The 24,023-nt window shown below is 40.4% G+C and overlaps 1 protein-coding gene across 3 annotated transcripts in view; it reads left to right on the forward strand.

Moving 5' to 3' along the window:
• The window catches only part of NMRK1 (nicotinamide riboside kinase 1), a 26,416-nt gene extending 2,640 nt beyond the window's left edge, over positions 1-23,776 (forward strand). For all 3 annotated transcript variants that reach the window (XM_046664305.1, XM_046664304.1, XM_046664306.1), the window contains exons 2-9: positions 1,660-1,723; positions 7,509-7,599; positions 7,895-7,943; positions 13,579-13,726; positions 13,805-13,876; positions 14,505-14,611; positions 17,060-17,143; positions 22,026-23,776. In XM_046664305.1, the coding sequence (XP_046520261.1) occupies positions 1,695-1,723; positions 7,509-7,599; positions 7,895-7,943; positions 13,579-13,726; positions 13,805-13,876; positions 14,505-14,611; positions 17,060-17,143; positions 22,026-22,045 (600 nt within the window). In that variant the 5' untranslated portion in view covers positions 1,660-1,694 and the 3' untranslated portion in view covers positions 22,046-23,776. The remainder of the gene's footprint in view (positions 1-1,659; positions 1,724-7,508; positions 7,600-7,894; positions 7,944-13,578; positions 13,727-13,804; positions 13,877-14,504; positions 14,612-17,059; positions 17,144-22,025) is intronic.
• Positions 23,777-24,023: the final 247 nt, after the last annotated feature.

The following is a 24,023-nucleotide window of genomic DNA, read 5'->3' on the forward strand; positions in this document are numbered from 1 at the left end:
GGGGGGGGGCAAGGGAGGACATCAATCTACTATCTACTGCCAGCATAATTTCATAGGAGAAAGGACATTTATCACCAAAAAAGTAAGAAAGATACCATCTTAGGATAAAGGGCAGCCTTTCCCTTCCCAGAAAAGGTAGTTGGCAGTCTTGCACTGACATATTGAAAAGAAGAATAGGGTAAGATAAAATTCAGAAGAAGAAAAGTTACAATGTAAAAATTTATATTAGCAGACTGTTCGTATGCAGTTGTTCCTTAATCCACTTTGGTAAGTTGGATGGAGATATACAGTCAACAGTGAAACACAGATGTCCGTCTTGTTCTATTTTATTTTTATTACAGTCATTACTGAAGTCTTATCTCACGTAGGCTTGTTAATGAAAGTGGAACTCAGCCTTAAACAATTGGATTTGGAATATTCTGGATAAAGTGAGAAGAAGCCAAAGAACAGTGCTCTCTCCACCAGGCTCTTCTCCCCACCCTCTGCCACCAGGGGGAGCCTGGACACAGGGCAGGGGTAGGAATTGCGAGGATGGTTGGGAGCCTCCAGCTCAGCCACCGCTCACCCCAGGTGGTACAGACTGGAGTCCCTGACCACCCGACCGGGTCAGTCAGCCATGAAGAGCAGTGTCAGTCACAGGCCACCTTCGGGAACTGCTGTTCTAAGGTTTCCTGCAGCTGAGCTTCACCTTTTCACTTAAAGAGATGGAAATGATCCACTGGAATACCCACAGGATTGCTTTGGTGAACCTGTGGGGGCCAAGTGTGAAACTGCCCCCCACCCTCTAGAGCAGGGGTCAGCAAACACTGGCCCATGGCTAAAACCTGGCCCTCTGCCTGAACCTTTGCCGTCCCTTTCATGATAGGGAACACTAACTTTGAAATCCAATAAGGGAGATGTTCTCCCCACCAATAAGGAATTCTACTCTTCTCGTTAGTAGATGTGCATTATGAAAAAATTGTACTCAATTATTATTATGTCTTGACTTTCATCAAAAAATTTGTGGAAATTTTTCTCTCTTGTAACGTTAAGTACCTATATAATAACCTTGACCACCTCTTGCCCCACAAAGCCACAAATATTTGCTCTCTGGCCCATTTCTGAATAAGTTTGTCTACTCTGGCCCTAGACCTAGGCTTTTGGGTGAGGAAATAGTGCCCTTAGAGAGAATTAAATTCCTCTTGCCTCTGGCCAGCAGTGTCTTTCCCCATTTCAGGAGGGCAGAGAGGCCAGCTCTGTGACTTTCCTGCCGTGGGGGGAATGGTCATCTCTGGATAATTGAATCTTGCAAGGGAGAGGCGCCCTGGCTAAACTAAGGGGAGCTTGAAACTGTAATGTGCTTTGTGGCCTAGCAACTCTCCCACACCCTTGAAGAGAGATCTTCAAGGGTGTGTGCTTGGCCCTGGGGCCCCTTTCAGTTCCCCTGGCTTTTCTTACAGGCCCTCAGCATGTACCAGCTGTTGGCACTTAGTGGGAGAGTGTGGCGGGGAGAAGCCAGTACATGAAGCTCCTCCACGGCATGTGGGTGCTCCAGGGTGGGGTAACCCAGAAGTCATGGTCATCTTTCCACCTCAGCAGGCCCTCCTACTTTAGGACTGTTTCTTTTACCTCTTTGGACATCTAAATGATAAGCATTTGATTTTTTTTTTTTAATTTTAGGATATTTTAGGAAGACGTGACTTTCAAAGCTAATTATGAAAACATTTGTCATTGGAATCAGTGGGTGAGTAATTTTGCTACAAACAGCTGGTCGAGATACTCAGGATGTCTAAAGGGTGTTCTCCTGTGGCCGTGGGGGGGAAGGAGAAGCAGTGAGAAGGATTCCTGAGTCCTGGAGGAGAGAGCTGGCCACTGTTGGTGGAAAACAGTGGAGCCTTGGCTACATAAATGCCAACAGGAGATGGGAAAGTTTGCTAAAAACAGCAACAGGAGAGTCAGTAGACAAGTTTGCTTACTTTACCATTTATTTTCTGGAGCTGACACCAGAGGCAAGGCCTGATCAGATGTTACCTTGGTTTGGGGTGATTTATTGTCCCCCGTATGGCTGCTCCTCCAGTGTGACATAGGAGAAAATCTGTCATTTCTTTCCTGTTATGCCCAGCTTTGGACATGTGGAATAAGGACCGCCTCACCTCCACTCCTTTTTCCCCATGCTTAGGATGACCTTATATCTTGAGCTAGTCCTTGTTGCCCTGACATCATTACTAATCGTTTGCCCCTCTCCCTCAAAAGTGTCCTAAATTATGTGGTCACCCTACCTGTGGTACCAGAGGTGGGCACACAAATAAGGCATCAACAACAACACAAAAAGACGTTATTTGTTTTTCTACTGTATTATGTTCATCTTGCTTCTGAGTACATTCACATTATGTGTGGTCCAGTTAATAAAATATTTGAGACTATTGAAATTAAAAGTGTGTAATTTGGGGCAGATCATTGTATTATTGTATCATATTACTATAATAAGTAATCAGAAGTAAAATCAAATGAATTAAATGTCAGAACTCTGCCTTGTCTCACTCCCGTCTAATCAGAACCAAAGTTCAGTTTTTCTCTGCATTGCTTCTTTTGTCCACCCCTTCCTTTCCACATCCACAGCCACCATCCTAATTCAGGCCCTCTTTCCCTAATTCCAGGCTTCCCCTCTTAATCTTTCCTACGTACTTCTACCAGTTTAATCTTCATACAAAATTTTTAAATTATTCTCTCACCTGATGAACAATATTTGTGGTTTCCAATTATCTAGAATGAAATCTGAATTTCCTGATATATGAAAACCAACCATAAATAGTGAAAAAAAATGTATTAGCTTTAGGAGCATGCAGGCTGCAGGAAAGGTTTGATACAGGAGCTCAGTGGTGTCACCAAAGACTTGGTTTCTCTCCATCTCTTCTCTGTGTCTTCCTCCATTTGGATTCATCCTAGAATTGGCTCTACTTTTTTGGTCACAAGGAGCTCCCAGCAGCTCCTGGGACGTCGTGCTTGTTCTTAGCCTGTCACTAGGGGGAGAAAAAGTACTTCTCTTCCCCTAGGTCATGGGTCTCCCTTTAACTGGACCAGCTGTGTCATATACCTACAGTCACTGTGGCAAAGGGATGGGATGACCTTGATTGGTTTAGGCCAGTGGGGCCCTGCTGTGGAGTCGAGAATGGAGTCAGTCCCAAACAGACCTCAAAAAGGGGTGGACTTGGGGAAGCAACTGCCAAGTCCGCTAAAGGATCCAGTCCGACTTTCATTCTGCGTGCATGTGAGTAAAATTCCCCTCTTCTCAATGTTCCCATACAGCACCCTCTGTCTAGAAGCCTGCCATGGGCATCAGGTACTGCCCATAACTCCCTAAGACAGCCTCCTCTTCCCTGTCTCTTCCAGCATCTCATTTTAGTGCCGCTGCTGCCTCTGTGAAGCCCCTGCCAGCCTCAGCTGCACTTCCTGCCTTTCTTCCTTCCTCCAAACTCACTGTGTTGTATCTTTCTCGCATACTCACCGCTTGCTGCCCTATGAAGAGATTATTTGAGTGAGACTACCAGGAATAGGAGGGGTTCTAAAGGATTCAGGGGTATCCATGAACCTCCTGAAAATTTAGCGCATGTGTGAAGATGTTCATTTTTCTGTGGGGAGGGTTTATAGCCTTCATCAGATTCTTGCAAAGTTCCGTGATATTAAAAAGTATAAGATTCATGGGCGACAGGGTCAGACTTGTATCCATCTCTATTATTTGCTAGGTGTTCCCTTGGGCAAGTTTTATGAGTATACAACTTTTCAATCCATAGTTTCCTCAGCCGGAAATGGGTATATTAATATCTACCTGTTGCAGTCTGGATTCTCCACTTGTTTGAGTAATTACAAACAGCCTTTTTAACTTCTCCCTGGCCAACGGCCATGTTCCAAAGACAATGACCCCTCTTGTTGCCTAGCACATAAAAAATCAATGGGCCAGGAGTTGTGCATTTATTTGAGTGTTGTAAACAAAGGAGGAAATGGCTCAAGTACTCACACATTTTCCTTCCCCAGAACCTAGGCTGGAACATGGTCCTATCTGGTCACTCTTCCCCTGCTATTTGACAGCACATGCGGGGAGCTTGTGAACCTGCTGGTACGTGGTGGCTATGAGCATACTGAAGGAGAAGAGTTGAGTTACCTGACCAGGATGGTTGCTTTCCAAGTGTAGATCCGAGGCCAGATTGATAAGTAGTGCTGTCACCCTCTCCCATCCCTCTGACCCAGACTGCCTTCTAGCTTGTCTGTCTCCTCCAAATTTACAAAAATGAGGTGCTTATTTCTCATTGGCTCCAGCTAAGCCAGTGAAAAGGGATCTAATTACTGTTGGTTCAACTGCATGATCTTAACAAAGAGAGAAATCTAGAAAATGACATATTTTCTAGCCAAATTGCTCATACAGTAATAAAGTTACCCCTGTTTACTATCTATTTTAAACCAAAATTCAGTAAGTGAACTATGGACATTCAATATGTCTTATAGACATTTTTTTAAAGGGGAAAAAATTTCATAACAGTATTTTCTCAGTGTTTAGGGTGACACACATCCCCTTTGCCCTGTTTTCAAGGACATTTCCCACATCCTACCCAACTGTGTATTTTAAGGTTAAATGAAAAAGAACTTGTGAATCAAGTTCCTTCTACTTTGTAGGTGTAAGGTATTTGGGTAATAATTGAATTATATCCAATAAACAATTTCAGTGAATAAATAGATCCTTTTCCCTCTTCTAGATTATAATCATTGTGATTCATTTTATCTGGTATTAAGCACTGGTTCTTGAAAATAAATGTGCAGTCAGGGGTTTTTTGTGCTGTGGACATTTGATATTATTTCAACTCTCTTGTATTTATTGATGTTTGCTTTGGTTCCCAAAATATGGTCAATCCTTGAGAATGTTCCATGTGCACTTGAGAAGAATGTGTAACCTGCTGTTTTTGGATGAAGTGTTCTCTATATATCTATTAAGTCCATCTGGTCTAATTTTTCATTTAATTCTATTATTTCCTTGTTGATTTTCTGTCTGGATGTTCTGTCCATTGGTGTTAATGGTGTGTTGAGGTCCCCTACTATTATTGTATTGTTGTTGATGTCTTCTTTTAGTTCTATTAAGAGTTGCTTTACAAATTTTGGTGCTCCTGTGTTGGGTGCATATATATTTATAAGTGTTATGTCTTCTTGGTGGAGAGTCCCTTTTATCATTATATACTGTCCCTCTTTATCTTTCTTTATCTGTTTTGCTTTGAAATCTACCTTGTCTGATATTAGTATAGCGACACCTGCTTTCTTTTGTTCATTATTAGCTTGGAGTATTGTTCTCCATCCCTTCACTCTGAGTCTGTGTTTGTCTTTGGGGCTGAGGTGTGTTTCCTGGAGGCAGCATATTGTTGGATCTTGTTCTTTGATCCATCCTGCCACTCTGTGTCTTTTGATTAGGGAGTTCAATCCATTTACATTTAGAGTGATTATTGAGACGTGGGGGCCTACCACTCCCATTTTGTGTCTTGTTTTCCGGTTTTTTTCAGTTTCCTTTGTTTCTCGTCCCATGGTTTAATCTGTTCTGATGTAGAGCTGCTACTCTCAGTTGTTGTCCTTCTACTTATCTCCTCTGCTCTTGGTTTTGTAGCCCCTTTCCTTTTTTGGATTTTTCAGGAATGAGGGTTTTCCTGAGGATTTCCTGAAGAGGAGGTTTTGTGGCAATGAACTCCCTTAATTTTTGTTTATCTGGGAAAGTTTTTATTTCTCCATCGTATTTGAAGGATATTTTCGCTGGGTAGAGAATTCTCGGCTGTAGATTTTTGTCCTTCAGATTTTTGAATATATCATTCCACTCTCTTCTAGCCTGTAAAGTTTCTGCTGAGAAATCTGCTGATAGCCTGATGGGGGTTCCTTTGTAGGTTAGTTTCTTTTGCCTGGCTGTCCTTAATATTTTCTCCTTGTCGTTGACTTTTGCTAGCTTCACTACTATATGCCGTGGAGTTGGTCTTCTTGCATTGATAAAGTTTGGAGATCTATTGGCTTCTGTCACCTGAAGATCCATCTCCCTCACCAGATTTGGGAAGTTCTCAGCCATTATTTCTTTGAATAGGTTTTCTGCCCCTTTCTCCTTCTCTTCTTGTGCTGTGGACATTTGATGGTATGGTGAAGTCTTGAGTTCTGAGAGTAGTGGTTTTAAATGAACAAAATAAAATACAAAGAAAACCAGTTATGATAATATAGTTATAAAAATATTTTAAAAAACAAACGTGTAGCATTGCCATATATACACTTCTTTGTTAACTCATAAAATAACAACGTCCAGGGATGGGTGTAAAAACTGCCATAAATTTGAAATGATGAGTGTAAGTAATACTTCAAGGCGTCTGCCCCAACTGCAACATGATATGGAAACATCTGTGATTTCTCTTGGTGACAAAGTCACAGGTACTATTAATAATACTGTTGTTTGTGACTTATGTTTATAAAAAGGAAATGCTAAAATTCTGTTTGAATTTAGTGGAAGTAAAGATGTAATTTCTTTTCCATTCAAGTTCACAAACACCCCAAATCTGCCATAGACTCTTTGAAAGTGCACCAGCCCAGGTAGAAGAACTCTGGGGTTGAATGACTGACTAGAGAAGTGCCTCCCATCTGCTATGCATGGTGCTGGATGCTGGAAAACTAGATACACAGGAGATAGTTGGGATCTCCCTTGCCCTCAATGTCACAGTCCAGCCAGAAAGAACACATAACTAACTAGATGTGATAAGCTACAGTGGACCTCCCATTTAGCCCCAGAGTGGAGAGAGATTAGGGGAGAAGAAGGCACCCAGAGGAAATGTGAATTCAGAGTAGGTGGGCTTGCAATAAGCCGCCCCTCCTGCATTGAAACAAAGTCACATGACCCTGTGCAGTTCGATATACTTGTGCCAACATGTGCTCTTCACATTCTCTGTGTTGTGTATGAGCCCTATGAATATTTCGCCATAGACAAAAAATTCTTTCACTTCCAACACGATAGCTGTATTTTTTTTTTTTAAAGATTTTATTTTTTCCTTTTTCTCCCCAAAGCCCCCCGGTACATAGTTGTATATTCTTCATTGTGGGTCCTTCTAGTTGTGGCATGTGGGATGCTGCCTCAGCGTGGTTTGATGAGCAGTGCCATGTCCGCGCCCAGGATTCAAACCAACGAAACACTGGGCCGCCTGCAGCGGAGCGCACCGACTTAACCACTCGGCCACGGGGCCAGCCCCACGATAGCTGTATTTTTAAGTCTTAGTATTACCCCGTTCATTTGCCCAGTAGTACCTTTCTCTTCCATCCTTCCCAGCTTATTTCTTATTTATTACATCAGATTTTCTTATCCTATGGTCTTGCCAACAGAAAAAGCATTATATATTAAAGAAATAATTTTTTCTTAGATATTACATATTGTTTTAAATATCATTTTTCTAAGATCATTTAAAAATGTTTTATGTTTTTTAATACATCTTCCTTCGTGGTGTTTGCAAGTTTTCTTTTTTTTTTTGGTTCAGTGTGACAAATGGTGGGAAGACAACACTGGCTAAGAATTTGCAGAAACATCTCCCAAACTGCACTGTCATATCTCAGGATGATTTCTTCAAGGTATCTAAAAAACTTCTTAGATAATTTATTTAACACAGAAAAGCTCTGGTAGCAAAGTTGGTTGAATTACTTCCAAAAAGCCTTTGCTGAGTGATGCAGCTTTTGTAGTGAAGGGGGAGGCTCAGTGCAGTAGTGTCACTTATCCACTAGATGGCACCACTTATTTGGTGCTGGTCTTTGATTTTATTAACCATCATCATCCAAAGCATTTCTTAAAAGTTTATCGCCTCTTCATTCTATAGTTGTATTATTTCTGCACTGCACAGTTTTGATGGGTACTTTATTATTTTTCCAGCCAGAATCTGAGATAGAGACAGATGAAAATGGATTTCTGCAGTATGATGGTAAGAAGTTGAGCTTGTAAAGCATTACGGGCTGCTATTGATTCTGTTTTTCAAACCCAAGTAACTTCGCTATCTATGAAGACAGTCTCAAAATGTGCTGAAATATATTGCTGTACTTTGAACCTGCTTTTATAAAGCTTTCTGATTTATGTTCAGCTATTTAAATAAATGAAACTTTTTCCCCAGTTTTATATTTAAAACTAAAAACATTGGAACAATAGATTTTTCTTCTGAATCTGGGGGAGGTGGGTTCACCCATCCCTGCCTGGGGCACCCATAACTACTATACTCCCCTCCAGCTCCCCCAGTCTTGCCTGGGGCAGACTCTAAGTGCCCATTGCCCATCCTCTGAGCTTACCTTCCCAGAGCCCAAGCTACTGGGAAGCTGTTTTTTTCTTTTGACTGCTCAAAAAGGTTAGTGAATATATTTTAGATGGGTTCACCTCACTCCCTTGCCCAATCTAAACTGCTTTGAAGCCAAAGGATTAAACCCTATCAGAAAAAACATCTATTTTCCTGTAAAGAATATCATGCTAATAAACTATATTTAAAGATCTTATCAACTTTTATAGTTAACAAGATGATCGAGTGCTTGTGCAGACTAGCAACAGAGAGAACTCTCTTAAAGAGCTGTAAAACACGTTCTTTACTTTTATTTATTTATTTATTTTAATACACTGTTTTATTTATTTTTTTGAGGAAGATTAGCCCTGACCTAACTACTGCCAGTCCTCGTCTTTTTGCTGAGGAAGCCTGGCCCTGAGCTAACATCCATGCCCATCTTTCTCTACTTTATATGTGGGATGCCTGCCACAGCATGGCTTGCCAAGCAGTGCCACGTCTGCACCCGGGATCCGAACCGGCGAACCCCAGCCTGCCAAGAAGCGGAATGTGCCCACTTAACTGCTGCACCACGGGGCTGGCCCCTATTTATTTACTTTTTGATGAGGAAGATTTCACTGAGCTAACATCTGTGCCAATCTCCCTCTATTTTATGTGGGACGCTGCCAGCGTGGCTTGACAAGTGTTGCTAGGTCCACACTCAGGATCAGAACCAGCAAACCCCAGGACAATGACGTGGAGCATACAAACTCAACCACCATGCCACTGAGCCAGCCCCTATGTTCTTTATTTTTAACTTTGGTAACCTTGGAGGAGAAATGTTGTGTAATCAGTTCTTACACACACATGATAGTCTTAAGAAGGAAAATCCTTGACTGGCTGTCTGTCCTTGTGTCTTGAGCTACAGCCAGGATATTTTTTCTTCTCTTCCCCTCCTCTAAAGGTTAGTAAGGAAGATTATTACAAAGTAGGAGTTAAACGAGGAAAAACTACTTTCAACAATTAACAAGGAATTATTCCTGGGGCTGGCTCCGTGGCCAAGTGGTTAAGTTCCCGTGCTCTGCTTTGGTGGCGCAGGCTTCGCTCGTTCAGATCCTGGGTGCAGGCCTGTGCATTGCTCATCAAGCCATGCTGTGGTGGTGTCCCACATAGGAGAACTAGAATGACTTACAACTAGGATATACAACTATGCACTGGGGCTTTGGGGAGGAAAAAAAAAAGAGGAAGATTGGCAGCAGATGTTAGCTCAGGGCCAATCTTCCTCACCAAAAAAAGCATTGAAAAAAAAAGAATCCTAATTTAAATGAGTTCTTACAAACTGATAAGAAAAACACTAATATCCCAACTGAAACATGTCCAATGATATAAGTTATTCACTGAAGCAAAAGCTTATTTGATTAATCAATATACAATAAAAAGTCAACCTTAGAAGTAGTCAAAGAATTATAACTTACTTTTTTTCCCATTTACCTAATAAATAGATTTTTAAAGCAATGATAATTATCTAATGATGGCTCAGGCTCAATAAAACAAAAACTGTCATGGATGGGAGTATAAATTGGTACAACCTTTCTGGAAAGGAGACTGAGCATAAGGCCCATAGACCTTAAAATGTTCATGCCATGTGTTCAAGTGTCCCACTTTCAGGAATCTATCTTAAGGAAAAATCTAAACTTTTTAGGTAAATGTATAAATTTAAAGTAAGCCAAAGTAATGTTGAAATCCTTATGATAACCACCAAAAGAATAGTTTAAAAATGTGTAGCTATCAAGTTTATAAATAGATGGAATCATTAAAATACAGTTGATAAATACAAAAGAAGTAAAAAGCAGAGAACTAAAAAAATCAGAGGATGGTGGAAAAATAAAAAATGATAGTAAGCGGATAGATTTAAATCAAATATATCAGTAGCTACGTTAAGTTAAATGAAATAAAATACTCCAAGGATTGTCAAACTGGATTTTGGGACCAAAAAAAAGCTCCTTTTAAGAGATAGACTTAAATATTAGGATATAGAAAAGTAGACAATAAAAGGGATAGAAAAGGATTTACTATGCAAACAGCTACTGAAAGAAAATTGATATAACTATACTAATATTAGACAAAGTAAACTTTAAGGCAAAGGGTATTACTAGAGATAGAGATAAATGGATCAATTAAACAGGAAGACAAAACAATCTAAAATTTGTCTGCATCTATTAACATGACCTGAAAATCCATTATGCAAAAACTGACAAAACTAAGAGGAGAAATAGACAAATCTGTAATTATTGTGGGAGATTTTAACACTCAGTAACTATTGGAACAAGCTAACAAAACTTATCAGGGTATAAGAGATTTGAACAACACAATTAACAGACTTGACCAAACTAACATATATAGAACACATACCCAACAACAGCCGAACACACGTTTTCCTCAAAAACATGTGGAACATTGACCAAAATGGAAGACATACGCAAGGACATGGAGCAAGTCCTGATACATTTCAATGGATTGAATGATACAGGGATATCCTCTAATCACAGAAAACTGAATTAGAAATCAGTAATAAAAGAGTGAGTACAAAATTCCCAAGTGTTTGAAAATTAATGTTTCTTTCTTTCTGATTTTTAAAAACTGTTTCTTATGGAAAATTTTAAACATGTACAAAAGTAGGCAGAAAAGTGTAATGAATTCTCACGAGTTCACTAAACAGCTTTAAAAATGATGAATTCTTAGCCAATTACATTTCATCTGTACCCCCACCCACTTTCTCCTTCTATATTATTTTGAAGCAAATCCTAAACATCATTGCATTTGATCTGAAGCAAAACACTTCTATATATCCCATAGGTGAAAGAATTAATCACAATGAAAATTAGAAAATATTTTTAACTGAGTGATAATGGAAATATATTAAAACTAATGGTACTTCTGGTTCCAGCCAAGATGGATTGGCCTCATTCCTCACTATTCCTTCCTCTTATAACTAAAAACCCTGGATGGACTACAACAAAGAAGGAAGACTCTGGAAGATGAAAAGAAGAGAGTAGACTGACTAGAGACTTTGGAACTTGAGGAATGACATAGCTGTGAGTTCTCTGGGCTTTCTTTTTGCTTCTCATTTATCTGGGAAGGCATGCCAGAGAAGTGTGCAACATGGAACCCTTAGGTACACATGAAAACTTCCAAGAAACCTGTTCTCTATAGTCAAAGGACTAGAAAAAAGGTGGCCTAGCAGAATAGAAAATCATTTTGGTAATATCTACCCTGCTCTAACCAAACACAAAAGGAAACACCACCCTCCCCTCATGGTGGTAATAGGGCCAAGTGGGGAGCTAGACTGCTGGACCCATCTGGCACCAGCAAGGTAAGGTGAGTTGGCCCTCCACGTCATCCACAGGGGTCATATCATTGGAGCCAAACAGGGAACTGAACTTTCACACCTACCTGGCAGCAAAGAGGCAGAATGCAGCAATGTGAGGTGGGGCAAGTTGGCGCTCTACTTTCCTCACCTGGGTAGTGCCACTTACTATCAGCAGGATTCAGTACAGAGCTGAACCTCTATCTTCACTGAGCCACAATGAAGCCACACCAGCACTCTGCTTTCTGCCATTTCTCCCACTCCAGTACAGATGAGGCCCAGCAGGGAGCTGAACATCCACCCCAACCTGGACCTGCACACTACACTTGAACAGGGTGACTGCCTGCAAAAAAGAAGGTTAAGTAGGATCCAGAGCCTCACAACATAATACTCAAAATTTCCTGGATGAGACTGAAAATCACCTGTCATATCAAGAACCAGGCAACTGTCAACTTGAATGATAAAAGACAACCAACAGGCTCTGACACCGTGATGACACAAATGTTGGAATTCTCTGGCAAGGATTTTAAAGAAGCATTCATAGAAAGGCTTCAACAAGCAATTGTGAACATTCTTGAGTCGAGTGAAAAACTAGAAGCCTCAATAAAAAAAATAGAAGATGTAAAAAAGGACCAAATAGAAATTTTAGAGCTGAAAACATACAATAACTGAAATTTTAAAATTCAGTGGATGGGCCAAACAGCAGAAGAAATACAACAGAAGAAAGAATCAGTGAACTTGAAGACAGAACAATAGAAATTACTCAATCTGAACAACAGAGAGAAAATAGACTGAAAAGAAATGAACAGAAATGTGGGGCAATAACAAAAGATCTAACATTCTTATTATTGGAGTCTCAGAAGGAGGGGAAAAAGAATGTGGTGCTGAAAAAGTATTCAAAGAAGTAATGGTGTAAAACATCTCAAGTTTGGCATAAGGCATAAACCTACAGATTCAAGAATCTGAGTGATCCCCAAACAGGTAAAACAAGATGGATCAAGAAAAAAATTAAGACACAAATTACAAATATCAAAAACAAAACAGGTAATATCACTACAGATTCTACAGACATTAAAAAGATAAGAGGATATTATGAACAATTTTATGCAAATAAATTTGGAAATTTAAATTGACAATTTCCTGGAAAAATGCAACTAACCTAAACAACCAGAACAAAGAAAAAATCTTAATAGCTCTGTGTCTATTAAATGAATTAATCAATCATTTTAAAACCTTCCGCTAAAAATCCTTTAAGCCTGGCTGGCTGGATTCAGTAGTTCTGGAGTAGGGCTGAGAGTTTGCTTTCCGATAAGTTCTCAGATGTTGCTGCTGCTGGTCTAGGTACCACACTTTGAGAATCAGTGTTGTAGGATGCTTTTCTAGAATTACAATTGTAAGCTCTAAAAGTATGCACATTTTAGAGTTTGAAGATGGCATATTCGTATCCTTTGTAAATTCTTTTTATGATTGTTCCTCCTCTTATTTATCTGTAAAAGCTCTTTGTATATTAAAGATATTAGTTCTTTGCCAAAACATTGCACATATTTTCCCAGTGTATCATTTATCCTTTAAACTTATTTATAGATATTTTGTCATCCAAAAATGTGAAACTTTTGTATAGTCAGGAGGGAGTAGAAGTTATAAGTAAAGCAAGATTAGCCATGAGTTTGTGGTTCTCAAAGTTGATAATGGAGACATGGGAGTTCATTATACTCCACTCTCTACTTTTGTATATGTTTAGAATTCTCCATAATAAAATGTCTCAAACATACCAATTTATCAATATTAGAGTTTAAATTTATCTAAAATATTTGTTATTAGGTGTTTTGAAGGGTAAATAAAGTGTTATTTTATACATTTATAGACCCCTGGATATACTCGTCATAAAAAGCTGCATCATAAAATTTTTGTTGTATTGATTTCTTATTTTTGTATGTTTGTCTGAAGTGCTTGAAGCGCTTAACATGGAAAAAATGATGTCTGCCATTTCCTGCTGGATGGAAAGCTCGAAACACTCTCTGGCATCAGCAGACTGTGGAAGCTCTGAGGAAATTCCCGTATTAATCATCGAAGGTTTCCTTCTCTTTAATTACAAGTAAGCGTTCCTCACTCTGATATTGACCCTGAATAAATGGGGAAAAAACCTTATGAACTAAATACGCTATTATTTTAGGCCCCTTGACAGTGTATGGAACAGAAGCTATTTTCTGACCATTCCATATGAAGAATGTAAGAGGAGGAGGAGGTAAGTTTTGAAATTGCCTTTGTGGATTGTAATTCAAAAGACAAAATTTAGGAAAAATGAGTAAACAACCTCATTGAGCAATGTATATGTGTCATTTTTCAGACCTGGGGAGCCTCAACTCTTTACACAAAGAGCAAAACCTTTTTCTATAAATGGTCATCAACATGGAGAAACACAAATTGCTTTTCTAAGAAAAGGCCTTTAGACAAGCTATTTGGCTCATCTCCCTAAATCTTCATATGAAGCAATCCCTTGTTGATTATGATTTTAAATTAGTGAGCCTGTATTCTGTTACAGCCACAAAGAACACCAGTTAGTTTAAAGCTTTATCCAATATATCAGTGTCTCTAACATTGTTTACACTGATATTTGTCTCTTAATTCTTTCGTAAAGTGCTAGAGGGGGGAAAAGATAATATGAGTGATAGTCAGTGAATTACAAAGGTAATTTGTAGATTAGAGAACTAAATCCGTTGAATTGTCTTTGTGACTGGCTTTGAGTCTAAAATGTGTAGTCTTAATCCTGTTTAGATTCAATCTCTGCGTGATTTCCCCATTATCCTGACCATCGTTTTACTTTATCAATTGTGCATTTCCATCAACCTAACGTTCCCTACGTATTTTGATAGTACAAGGGTCTACGAGCCTCCAGACCCCCCAGGGTACTTTGATGGCCATGTGTGGCCCATGTATCTAAAGCACAGACAAGAGATACAGGACATCACGTGGCAAATTGGTAAGTACCTTTTTCTCCCTCCACGGAAGGCCTTTTATTTGTCATTGCCTCAAAGTACACAAAAGAAAGGGCTTTACATCTGGTCCCATAGCCAAGTGGTTAAATTGCCACATGTTCCGCTTCGGTGGCCTGGATTCATGGATTTGAATCCCAGGCGTGAAGACCTACTCCACTCACTGGCCAGGCTGTGGAGGCCTCCCACATACAAAAAAATAGAGGGAGATTGGCACAGATGTTAGCTCAGTGCTAATTTTCCTCAAGCCAACAACAAGGAAGATTGGCAGCGGATGTTAGCTCAGGGCTAATTTTCCTCAAGCCAAAAACAAGGAAGATTAGCAACAGATGTTAGCTCAGGGCTAATCTTCACAAAAAAGAAAGAAAGAAAGAAAGGACTTTGGGAGGCATTTTCTCATGTATTAGATTATAAAGGACACTTTAAGCCAGAACACGCTGGACTCCCCCTCTTCCACAACTGGCCTTCCTGGTTTCTGTTTCTCTCTCTATGACACTTGTCACCTTCTAGACGGTCATTCACTCAACAAATATGGATTGAATACCTTCCATGTGCTGGTATTGCCCTGATGATATCAAGGGAAATAAGGCAGACCCAGTCCCTGCTCTTATGAGTCAACATTCTGTCAGGAAAACAAACAAACACACTAGCTGCACAAGTTTGTCCTTCTAGCTGGGCTGACTGTGACACAGAGCTCCAGGGGACTGCCCAAGTCCCAGCAATCAGGGAAGGCTTCCTTGAGGAAGCCAGATTTAAACCACACTCTGGTGGGTTTACCTGGACAAAAGGAGGTGGGTTGGGGGGATAGAAGATCACTCCATAAAGTAGCTATGGCACATGAAAAGGCCAGGGGCCAGGAAGGAATGAGCAGCATGTGAAAGAAGGTTGGTGTATTTATGGTAGAGAAAACCAAAGGCAAGAAGTGATGCTTGTGATACGGGAAGGGTCCAAACCCTACATGGCCGCTGACCACTTAAGGACTTAGGTTCTTATCCTAAGAGAAGTGGGACACCCTCTACAAAGAGGTTTTAAGCAAGGACATTGTTGATATCAAAATTCTTGTTTTAGTAAGCTCCTTCTGGCTGTGTGGAGGGTGGATGTAGAGGGTGCGATATTAGTCATATGTAGTCATTAGAACTGAGTGATAGAATAGATATGGAGGGTGCAGGAAATTGAGGTGTCAAGGACAACACCTTGGGAACTGGCAAGTGTTATTCTGGAAAACAGAAAAAAGTGAAGGAGTTGCAGATTTGGAAGGGAGGAATGCAGCTCCATTTTGCACATAATGAGGTCGAGATGCCTGGTTCTATGGATCTGGGCTAAGAACGGATTGCTGGGATCCAGAACTCAACACGGAGAGGATATAGGAGGCCGGAGAGAGAAGGCCTTTAGATGGAGGCAGAGGAATCAGAACTGATGCATACTTTTCAGAATAAAAGGAATTGATCGTATTGTGAGAAGCCTCATGGCCTCTGTGGTAGCTCCGTGAGAGCGTGCAGAAAGCACACAGGGCCTCCTCACGCTTTGGCAGCTGTTATGATCCCGTCTTCAGTCCAGTTCATCCCCTCCTCCCCATCCCCAGAGCTGCTGCTGATATTCTTGCTGCAGCACTTCCAGTTTGGACCACTGGTTGCAGGGACGTCCTCTTCTTACTGCCTCTCTCTCCCCCTCCATCTAAAATGCAAATCTAACCATGCTCTTACCGTGCTTAAATACCTTCAAAGAATCTCCAGCTCTTCAGGCTCAAATCCAAACAACCAGATATCAAGACCTCTAAAGACAAGAGCACAGCCTTGCTCTAAAATCTCATCTCTGCACCGTTCCTGCCTCTCCTCATGCTAGCTTTTCCAAACTGTGCATCCTTTCCTCAACAGGCAACGTTCTCTGCTCCCTCCCTGCCTCTGCAGTTTTCTGACTAGAAGGCCCTTTCTTTCCTTTAACCTATATAACTTCTACCTTTTCTCCAAAACTGACTCTGCCGGTTTTGTTAAAAAACTTATCTCCTGGGCATGGAGAACTCGAATTCAGTGCATGAGACGGAACCCAGACCCCAGCATGGTTTAAGAATTTTCACAAGTGATCCTGATGCATAAGTTGGAGAACTATTCCCTTAAATGATTCTTTTGGGAAGACACCTCTTCAGTGCTCCTAAAGTGTCATATGCACAATGCCACTTAACTGATTCTTTCTTTTTTCTTTAATGATTTTCACATGAGCTGGTGTGAATTTCTCTGTAATAAACCAAAATTTTTTACCTATTGTACCTAGCTGTGATCTGTTTCTCTCTGATGGCTATTAATTTATTTCTAAGTTAGGTTGCTGGGTTCTTTGGTTAAACCTATTGGTATTCTCAAGAGATGTCAGGTGCCAGAGTCAGCATCCTTTACTAATATAAGCCTCTTAGCATTTGACCTGCTCTCTTTTGCCCTTCTCAGTTTACCTAGATGGAACAAAATCTGAAGAGGACGTCTTTTCACAAGTGTATGAAGATGTAATACAAGAACTAGCAAAGCAAAAGGGTGAGTATTGTCCTATCCAAGTGGATGGTGAGGGAACAGCCAGGAAACTGGTTCATGACTTACCCAAGAACGGCATACCAGAATGCTAATGGCGGAGCAGTTGTATCCATTCATTCATTGCTTTGAAGATAATTCAGAATCAGAGAATCTGAATGGGTTTGGGGACTTGATTATTTTGTCTGTGAGGTGTTTTTGTTTTTTAAATTCTGTGCATATGTGCATTCCTTTTTTTTTTTTTTTGAGGTATGCTTTTTGGTGAGGAAGACTGGCTGTGAGCTAACATCTGTTGCCAATCTTCCTCTTTTTCTTTTCCCTCCCCAAAGCCCCAGCACATAGTTGTATATCCTAGTTCTGAGTCGTTCTAGTTCTTCTATGTGGGATGCCACCACAGCAAGGCTTGATGAGCAGTGCATAGGTCCACACCCAGGATCTGAACCAGCAAACCCCAGGCTTCCGAAGTGGAACGTGAACTTAACCACTCGGCCATGGGGCCTGCCCCTGTCTGTGAGTTTTTAAGGGTGAAAATATTCCCCCTTTGTTGCATCTCTTACTGATATTTGTGGTATTTGGTTTAAACTTTTTAGTAGATGGCTGTTATTTCAGTGGGACTGAAATTATCCTTTGGGCAGAGTGAAGTAGAGTTGCTGGTGGTCTTGTTTTCATATGTCTAGAGCTCTCCTTCTTTGTTCCTCTTAAAGATTTTCCCTGAATTTATATTTCCCAAATACTTCAAAAATAAACACAGGATTTTAAAAATTATTTATTGAGTGTTCCTTTAAGGTTTTCATGTTAGGTGACACATTTTGCAAGTGACAGAAATCCTCCTAAATCTGGCTTAAGCAGAAGGAACTATAGCAGTGGCAGTGGCTTCCGGCTCAGCCGGATTAAGGAGCTCAGGTGGAGTCCTCTGGGCTCTGCCTCAATTCCACTTTCTGTGTAGGTTTATTTTGACGTCAGGTTCTCTCCATTGATACACATGATGTCTCTTGGTAGCACCATTCTCCTCAGTCCAACAGCCTCAGTGGAAAAAGGCAGTTTATCCTTTTTCAAGATTGTCCATGAGTTGATAAATATTGGAGCAGGATGTTGGGTATAGGCATTTGTGTATCTCTCACTACTTTTGCATATGTTTAAGATTCTTTATTTTAAACAGTTTTTTAAAATGCAGTTTTCCATCTTAGCCCAGCTGAAAAGTCCCAGGGGAGACCTTGGTCCTGTTTGGGTCACATGACTTTTGCTAAACCAATCACTGTGGCCAGGGAGATGGCTTACTCTGATTGGCTAGGGCTGGATCATGTACTTATCCTGTAACTGAATACCTCTCCTGAGGACTCCTGATTTAAGAGGAGAAATCCCCCAAAGGGAAAGCAGGGCAGGAGGTAGGAACCAGAGGAAGAAGGATGACAATGCATGCTAGGAGAACAAAACTATTGATCCAGCTGCTGCTATGTTTGAACTAAAAGTGTTCTCATGGCTAGTACATGCAAAATGCAGTCATCATCTGGCTCAAGAGAAGTTAGTATGAGTCACTTCAGCAGTGAAGTATATTACATGTTTTTTTGGTGAGGAGCAACTACCCTGGTCCAAATGTCATCATTTTTCAATAAGAATTAGCTTTCCTATGTCCTCAGTAAATTCCTATCTGATTAGGGGACTGAGCCCAGCCAGGCAGCCCAGCGATCCTACACACTCCCAATTTCGAGATCAGTCCTTCATGTAGGCATGAACCCATCTGATGAAATTTCAGGACCATTTTCAAATTTCTTCTTATAAGTGGAACTGAAAATCCTTGCTAGGTGTGCCTGCCTACGCCTGCGGCCTGTTACTTAGGTGAAAGGTGTAATGACACTCAGGACACTGGCATGAGTGGGTATAGAGAGTGTAGGGTGAAGGGAGGGGCTCAGCCTTCGTAAATGATAGTACCTGAACCAGAGCCACTTCGCTGAGAGTTACTGGCTCCATTTCTGGCCCTAATGAGATACTTCCAGGGGCATTTCAGCCACTGGACACATACACCTTCCCATCCTTTCGTTAATGGCCAGTGCTCAGGTCCAATTCTCCTTTAGTGACTAACTCATACACTGGAGTGTGGCCACATGATCTACCTGCTGATAAAATGAAAGGAGCCTTGATTATGTAGCTCAGGCACATTGCCCCTAATTCCATACCTAATGCCAGCTCTCACCATCTGGTCCAAGGCCCAAGAATAGCTGGCAGGTTTTGACGGGCGCTGAGAACCCACAAGACAGTACATTTCCATGTGTGTGACACCCTCTTTCCTGGCCTACAGCCCAGAGGTTTGTAAGGAAGTATTCAACTCTACCTTTTAAGGCTATCTTGCTTGTTTTCTAAATATTGGATAAAGTTAAAAAAGAATAACAAATGTTGGAAGTGATAGATTCAAGAGCAGTTCAGCTTTTCCTACCACCAAGATCTGTGTTAGTTTTTTTTCCAGTTGCATAGATAAGTTACCGTGTTATCTGTAGTGGTAACCCACCACCTTTCCCAGCTCTTCCAACCACTGGGCCCTGGCACAGCCAGCCTGGTGGGTCCTCAGCATAGCCTGGTTGACCCTCAGTTTGGCACTGAGCTGGCACTGAGACCTTTCAGAGTTTCAACTGACTGCTCTTCAGGCTTCTCATAACATCTCATAAACCTGCTTATCTGATTTTCCATTTTAAGCATATAAAATCATAATTGTGATAAAGCAATGATAATGAAAAGGAAACAACAGAGATTGAATTTAATTATTAATGAAACAATAGATGACCCAGGAGAGTAAGGATATGAAGTTAGATATTTAATTCAATCCTTATTTAAATCCAGACTTTGAGGCAAAACTGATCATTACCTGTTCTCACTATAACAAGGCAGTCTGGACACCAGGAACATTCAAACTCCCTTGAAAAATGTTTACTTCCATCTCTTTATAAAACCTATTAATTATTTTTTAAAAGGTTTAATGTAAAAGCAAAAGTGAGAAAATCATCATCTATATTGCTACCAATCTGCCATGCTAACACGTTAGTGAGTATACATCCAGTGTTCTTGCTATTCACGACAGTCTCTTTTTTTTTTTTTTAATTTTATTTTTTCCTTTTTTTCCCCAAAGCCCCCTGGTGCATAGTTATATATTCTTCGTTTTGGGTCCTTCTAGTTGTGGCATGTGGGACGCTGCCTCAGCGTGGTTTGATGAGCAGTGCCATGTCCGCGCCCAGGATTCGAACCAACGAAACACTGGGCCGCCTGCAGCGGAGCACGCGAACTTAACCACTCGGCCACGGGGCCAGCCCCCACGACAGTCTCTTTTATGTGGTTACTTGGTTTACATACTAACTGCCATGCTTTTTTCTGTTTTTAAATTAGTATTTAATATTTAAGAAGGTTTATGGGCTGGCCCTGTGGCCGAGAGGTTAAGTTCATGCGCTCCACTTCAGCAGCCCAGAGTTTCACCTGTTCGGACCCTGGGTGCCGGCCTAGCACCACTCATCAAGCCACGCTGAGGCGGCATACCACGTAGCACAACTAGAAGGACCTACAACTAGAATATCCAGCTATGTGCTGGGGGGACTTTGGGGAGAAGAAGAAGAAAAATGGAAAAAAAAAAAAGATTGCCAATGAATGTTAGCTCAGGGCCAATCTTTGAAAAAAAAGAAGGTTTAAAGTCCATTATATAATGAAACTGAGTAAAACTAAATAGCTCTCCTAGTTAAAGGATTCAAGGCAGAGTTCTGTTTTGCTCACTGAAAGTAAATTATAAGACTTGACACTGATATCTTAGTGCAGAAGAAACATGTCACATCTTGTTTTAAATCAAAGGAATAAGAAATGGCAAAATAAAAATTTAATAATCAAATGTTTATATTTTTCTTTTTGGTATTTTTCTATATTGAATTTAAAATATAATTTCCAATTATAAAGTAACAGTAGTGTAATTATCTAGTATGATAGTTCAAATTAACAAGATTATTGAACTATCTCCCAGTTGTTGGATATTTAAGTGTTATCACAAGTTTTTCACATTGGCAAAAACATGCTGTAAAAATATCTGCACATATTGCTGCTTTATTCTTCTTGATTATTATAAAAATTTTCAGGGGTGGCACTTGCTTGGTCAAAAAGTATAACCATTTTTACATTTTACATTCTTCAAAGATGAAATGCTATACAAAAATATGTGGATTTCTCCAGCATGATCTGTGTAATAAGAACGTGGTAGGTTTCTCACTGAGTTTCTAAGCCAAAGTCTCCAAATATTCAGCTAGCCTTCCTTAGTTTAAGAAAAAAGACTGAAGGTAAAAATACTTCTTTCCTCAAATCAAGGATAACACCCCAAGAATTCTACTGCAGCTATTCACCCTTTGTGATATTCTTCTAGATCTGAAACTATTTCATTCCTTGAAGCCAAGGATTATTATACAAGTTGAAAATGATATTGGATATCTGATAACTTAAGAGAGGCTTAAATTTAATGCAAGCATTAAAAGAATAAGACGTGGACTCTGGGGCAAGCCCCCCTGGCCGAGTGGTGAGGTTCGTTCCCAGCCCAGGGTTTCACTGGTTCGGATCCTGGGCACAGACCTACCACAACTTGTCAAGCCATGCTGAGGTGGTGTCCCACATAGTAGAACTAGAATATACAACTATGTACTGGAGGGCTTTGAGGAGAAGAGGAAAAAAACAAAAGTACAAAAAAAGATTGGCAACAGATGTTAGCTCAGGGCCAATCTTTAAGGGAAAAAAAATGCTTCACTCATTAAAAAAATAAATAAAGAGACTTGGGATCTATTTAGTTCTTATGGAAAACCAGCATTTCTGGCTCCAGAATCCCTGTCATCAGAATTCTCCATTAATTTCCTTTCTATTTATCTTTATTCCCAAGGTCTGCAAGAAACAGCATAAAGATGGAATGCACCAAATCCTTCCTGGGGTGAATTAGGAAACTCGAAGGAATAAAATCAAGAACCTTCCCCAGGATACAATATGTACATGGGTACAATGATGGCTGTTGTTTTGTTTGTTTATTCTGTCACACATGATTCTACCAACTTGTGGAACAGGACATATTCATCCATGACGGCGGACAGGAACTTACCTTAATGAGTTGTTCTCACTCCACGGAGTGCAAGATATAGCATAGCTCACAGTGAGTCAGTTTCTCTAGCCCAATGACTGTCAGAGTTTTCTAAATGGGACCCAGAGTAAGAAGTGATTTATATCACAATCCAGTATATATATAATCTATTGTGTGTATATTTGTATGGGTGTGTCTATATGTATATATATGTATAAATGTGTGTGTGTATGTGTATATATACACACACGTATCAAGTATCACAAAACACTTACCTTATATGTGATACACCCTGATATTTTTCTATTTTTAGCTTTTCTTTAAAATATTGGTTACCATCCCATACCAATGCCTACCTCCTGCAGATAATGGCATTATCAGAAGTAGCAGTCACATTGAATAAATCAACAATTTACTGCAGTATCTTTTTTATGTGTTGTTGTTGTGGCTGTTGTTGTTTTGTGTGTGTGTCTAAAACCACTGGATCATTGTTGAGACTTTGTCACAAATAGAGGTGTTTTCCTGTGTTTTGTTCTTGTCAAACCAATGGTCTAAAGTCACAGAAATAAGTTACCTCAATGATATGTAATACAGGGGAACCTGCGTTGAAAAGCACAGGCAGGAGATCTAAATTGTTAATTTTTTGAGGCCTCTTTAGATGCTAGGATTTAAGTTATCTACGGTCCTGATCAACTTTGTGTTTACTAATAACATGGATAGCTCACACCCCTCTCAATCCTTACAGATATAAAATATGTTGTTACGTTAATTTTAAACATTCTCCCCAGACTCATTTGATCATCTCCCGTTATTTCTGTATTTCTAACTAGCTTGCACTCAGTGATGATTAGGGGGTTTTTTGGTCACACACCAAACAAAGAAACAAACCAACCAACCCTGGCTCAAATCACAGTTCATCCATTTAATAGCTATATGACTTTGATCAAGCTATTTAAAGTCCTGATTTCCTCTTTTTTAAGATGGGGATATCAACAGTTATTTAATATAGGTGGGTAGTGTAGAGTAAGAATAAAGTCAAAAGTCTTAATAGAACCTCCAAGGTGTTCCCTGATCTAGCTTCTGTGTGCCTCTCCACCTCATTTCCCATCACCCAATCCGTGGCTGTTCAGCCACTGGGGCCCCTCTCCTCAAATGTACCAGGACCCTTCCTGCCTCAGGGCGGCCACACGTGCTGCTCCCAGTGCTTGCTGCAAACTTCCACAAGCATTCTCTTCAGATCGCCCCTAAGATCCCACCTCTGATCCCCTGCATAGGTGCTCTCTAAGCTCCCCTACTTTTCCTTCAGAGCACTGATCATAATTGGAATCGGAATAATTGAAATCATACTGCCACTCAGAGAAGCAGTTGTTTAGTGGCTGTCTCTCCAGCTAGACGACAAACTCTAGGAAGGCAGGACCTGCCTCTGTGACTTAGTTACAAACACATCCCTGCTAACTAGCACAGTGTCTGGCACATGATGAACACACAAGAAATGTTAGGCACTTTTTTTTGCTGAGGAAAATAGGCCCTGAGCTAACATCTGTTGCCAATCTTCCTCTTCTTTTTGCTTGAGGAAGATTAGCCCTGAGCTAACATCTAAGCCAGTCTTCATCCACTTTATATGTGGGTGGCCACCGCAGCATGGCTGACAAGTGGTGTAGGTCTGCACCTGGGATATGAACCCAGGCTGCCAAAGCAAAGTGCGCTGAACTTAACCACTACGCCACAGGGCCAGCCCCAGGTACTTTTTTATAAATAACTATTATATCAGGAATGAGTTCATATGCAAGCATTATATTACTTGAT

The sequence above is a fragment of the Equus quagga genome, chromosome 6, assembly GCF_021613505.1.
Source record: "Equus quagga isolate Etosha38 chromosome 6, UCLA_HA_Equagga_1.0, whole genome shotgun sequence".
NCBI lineage: Eukaryota > Metazoa > Chordata > Mammalia > Perissodactyla > Equidae > Equus > Equus quagga.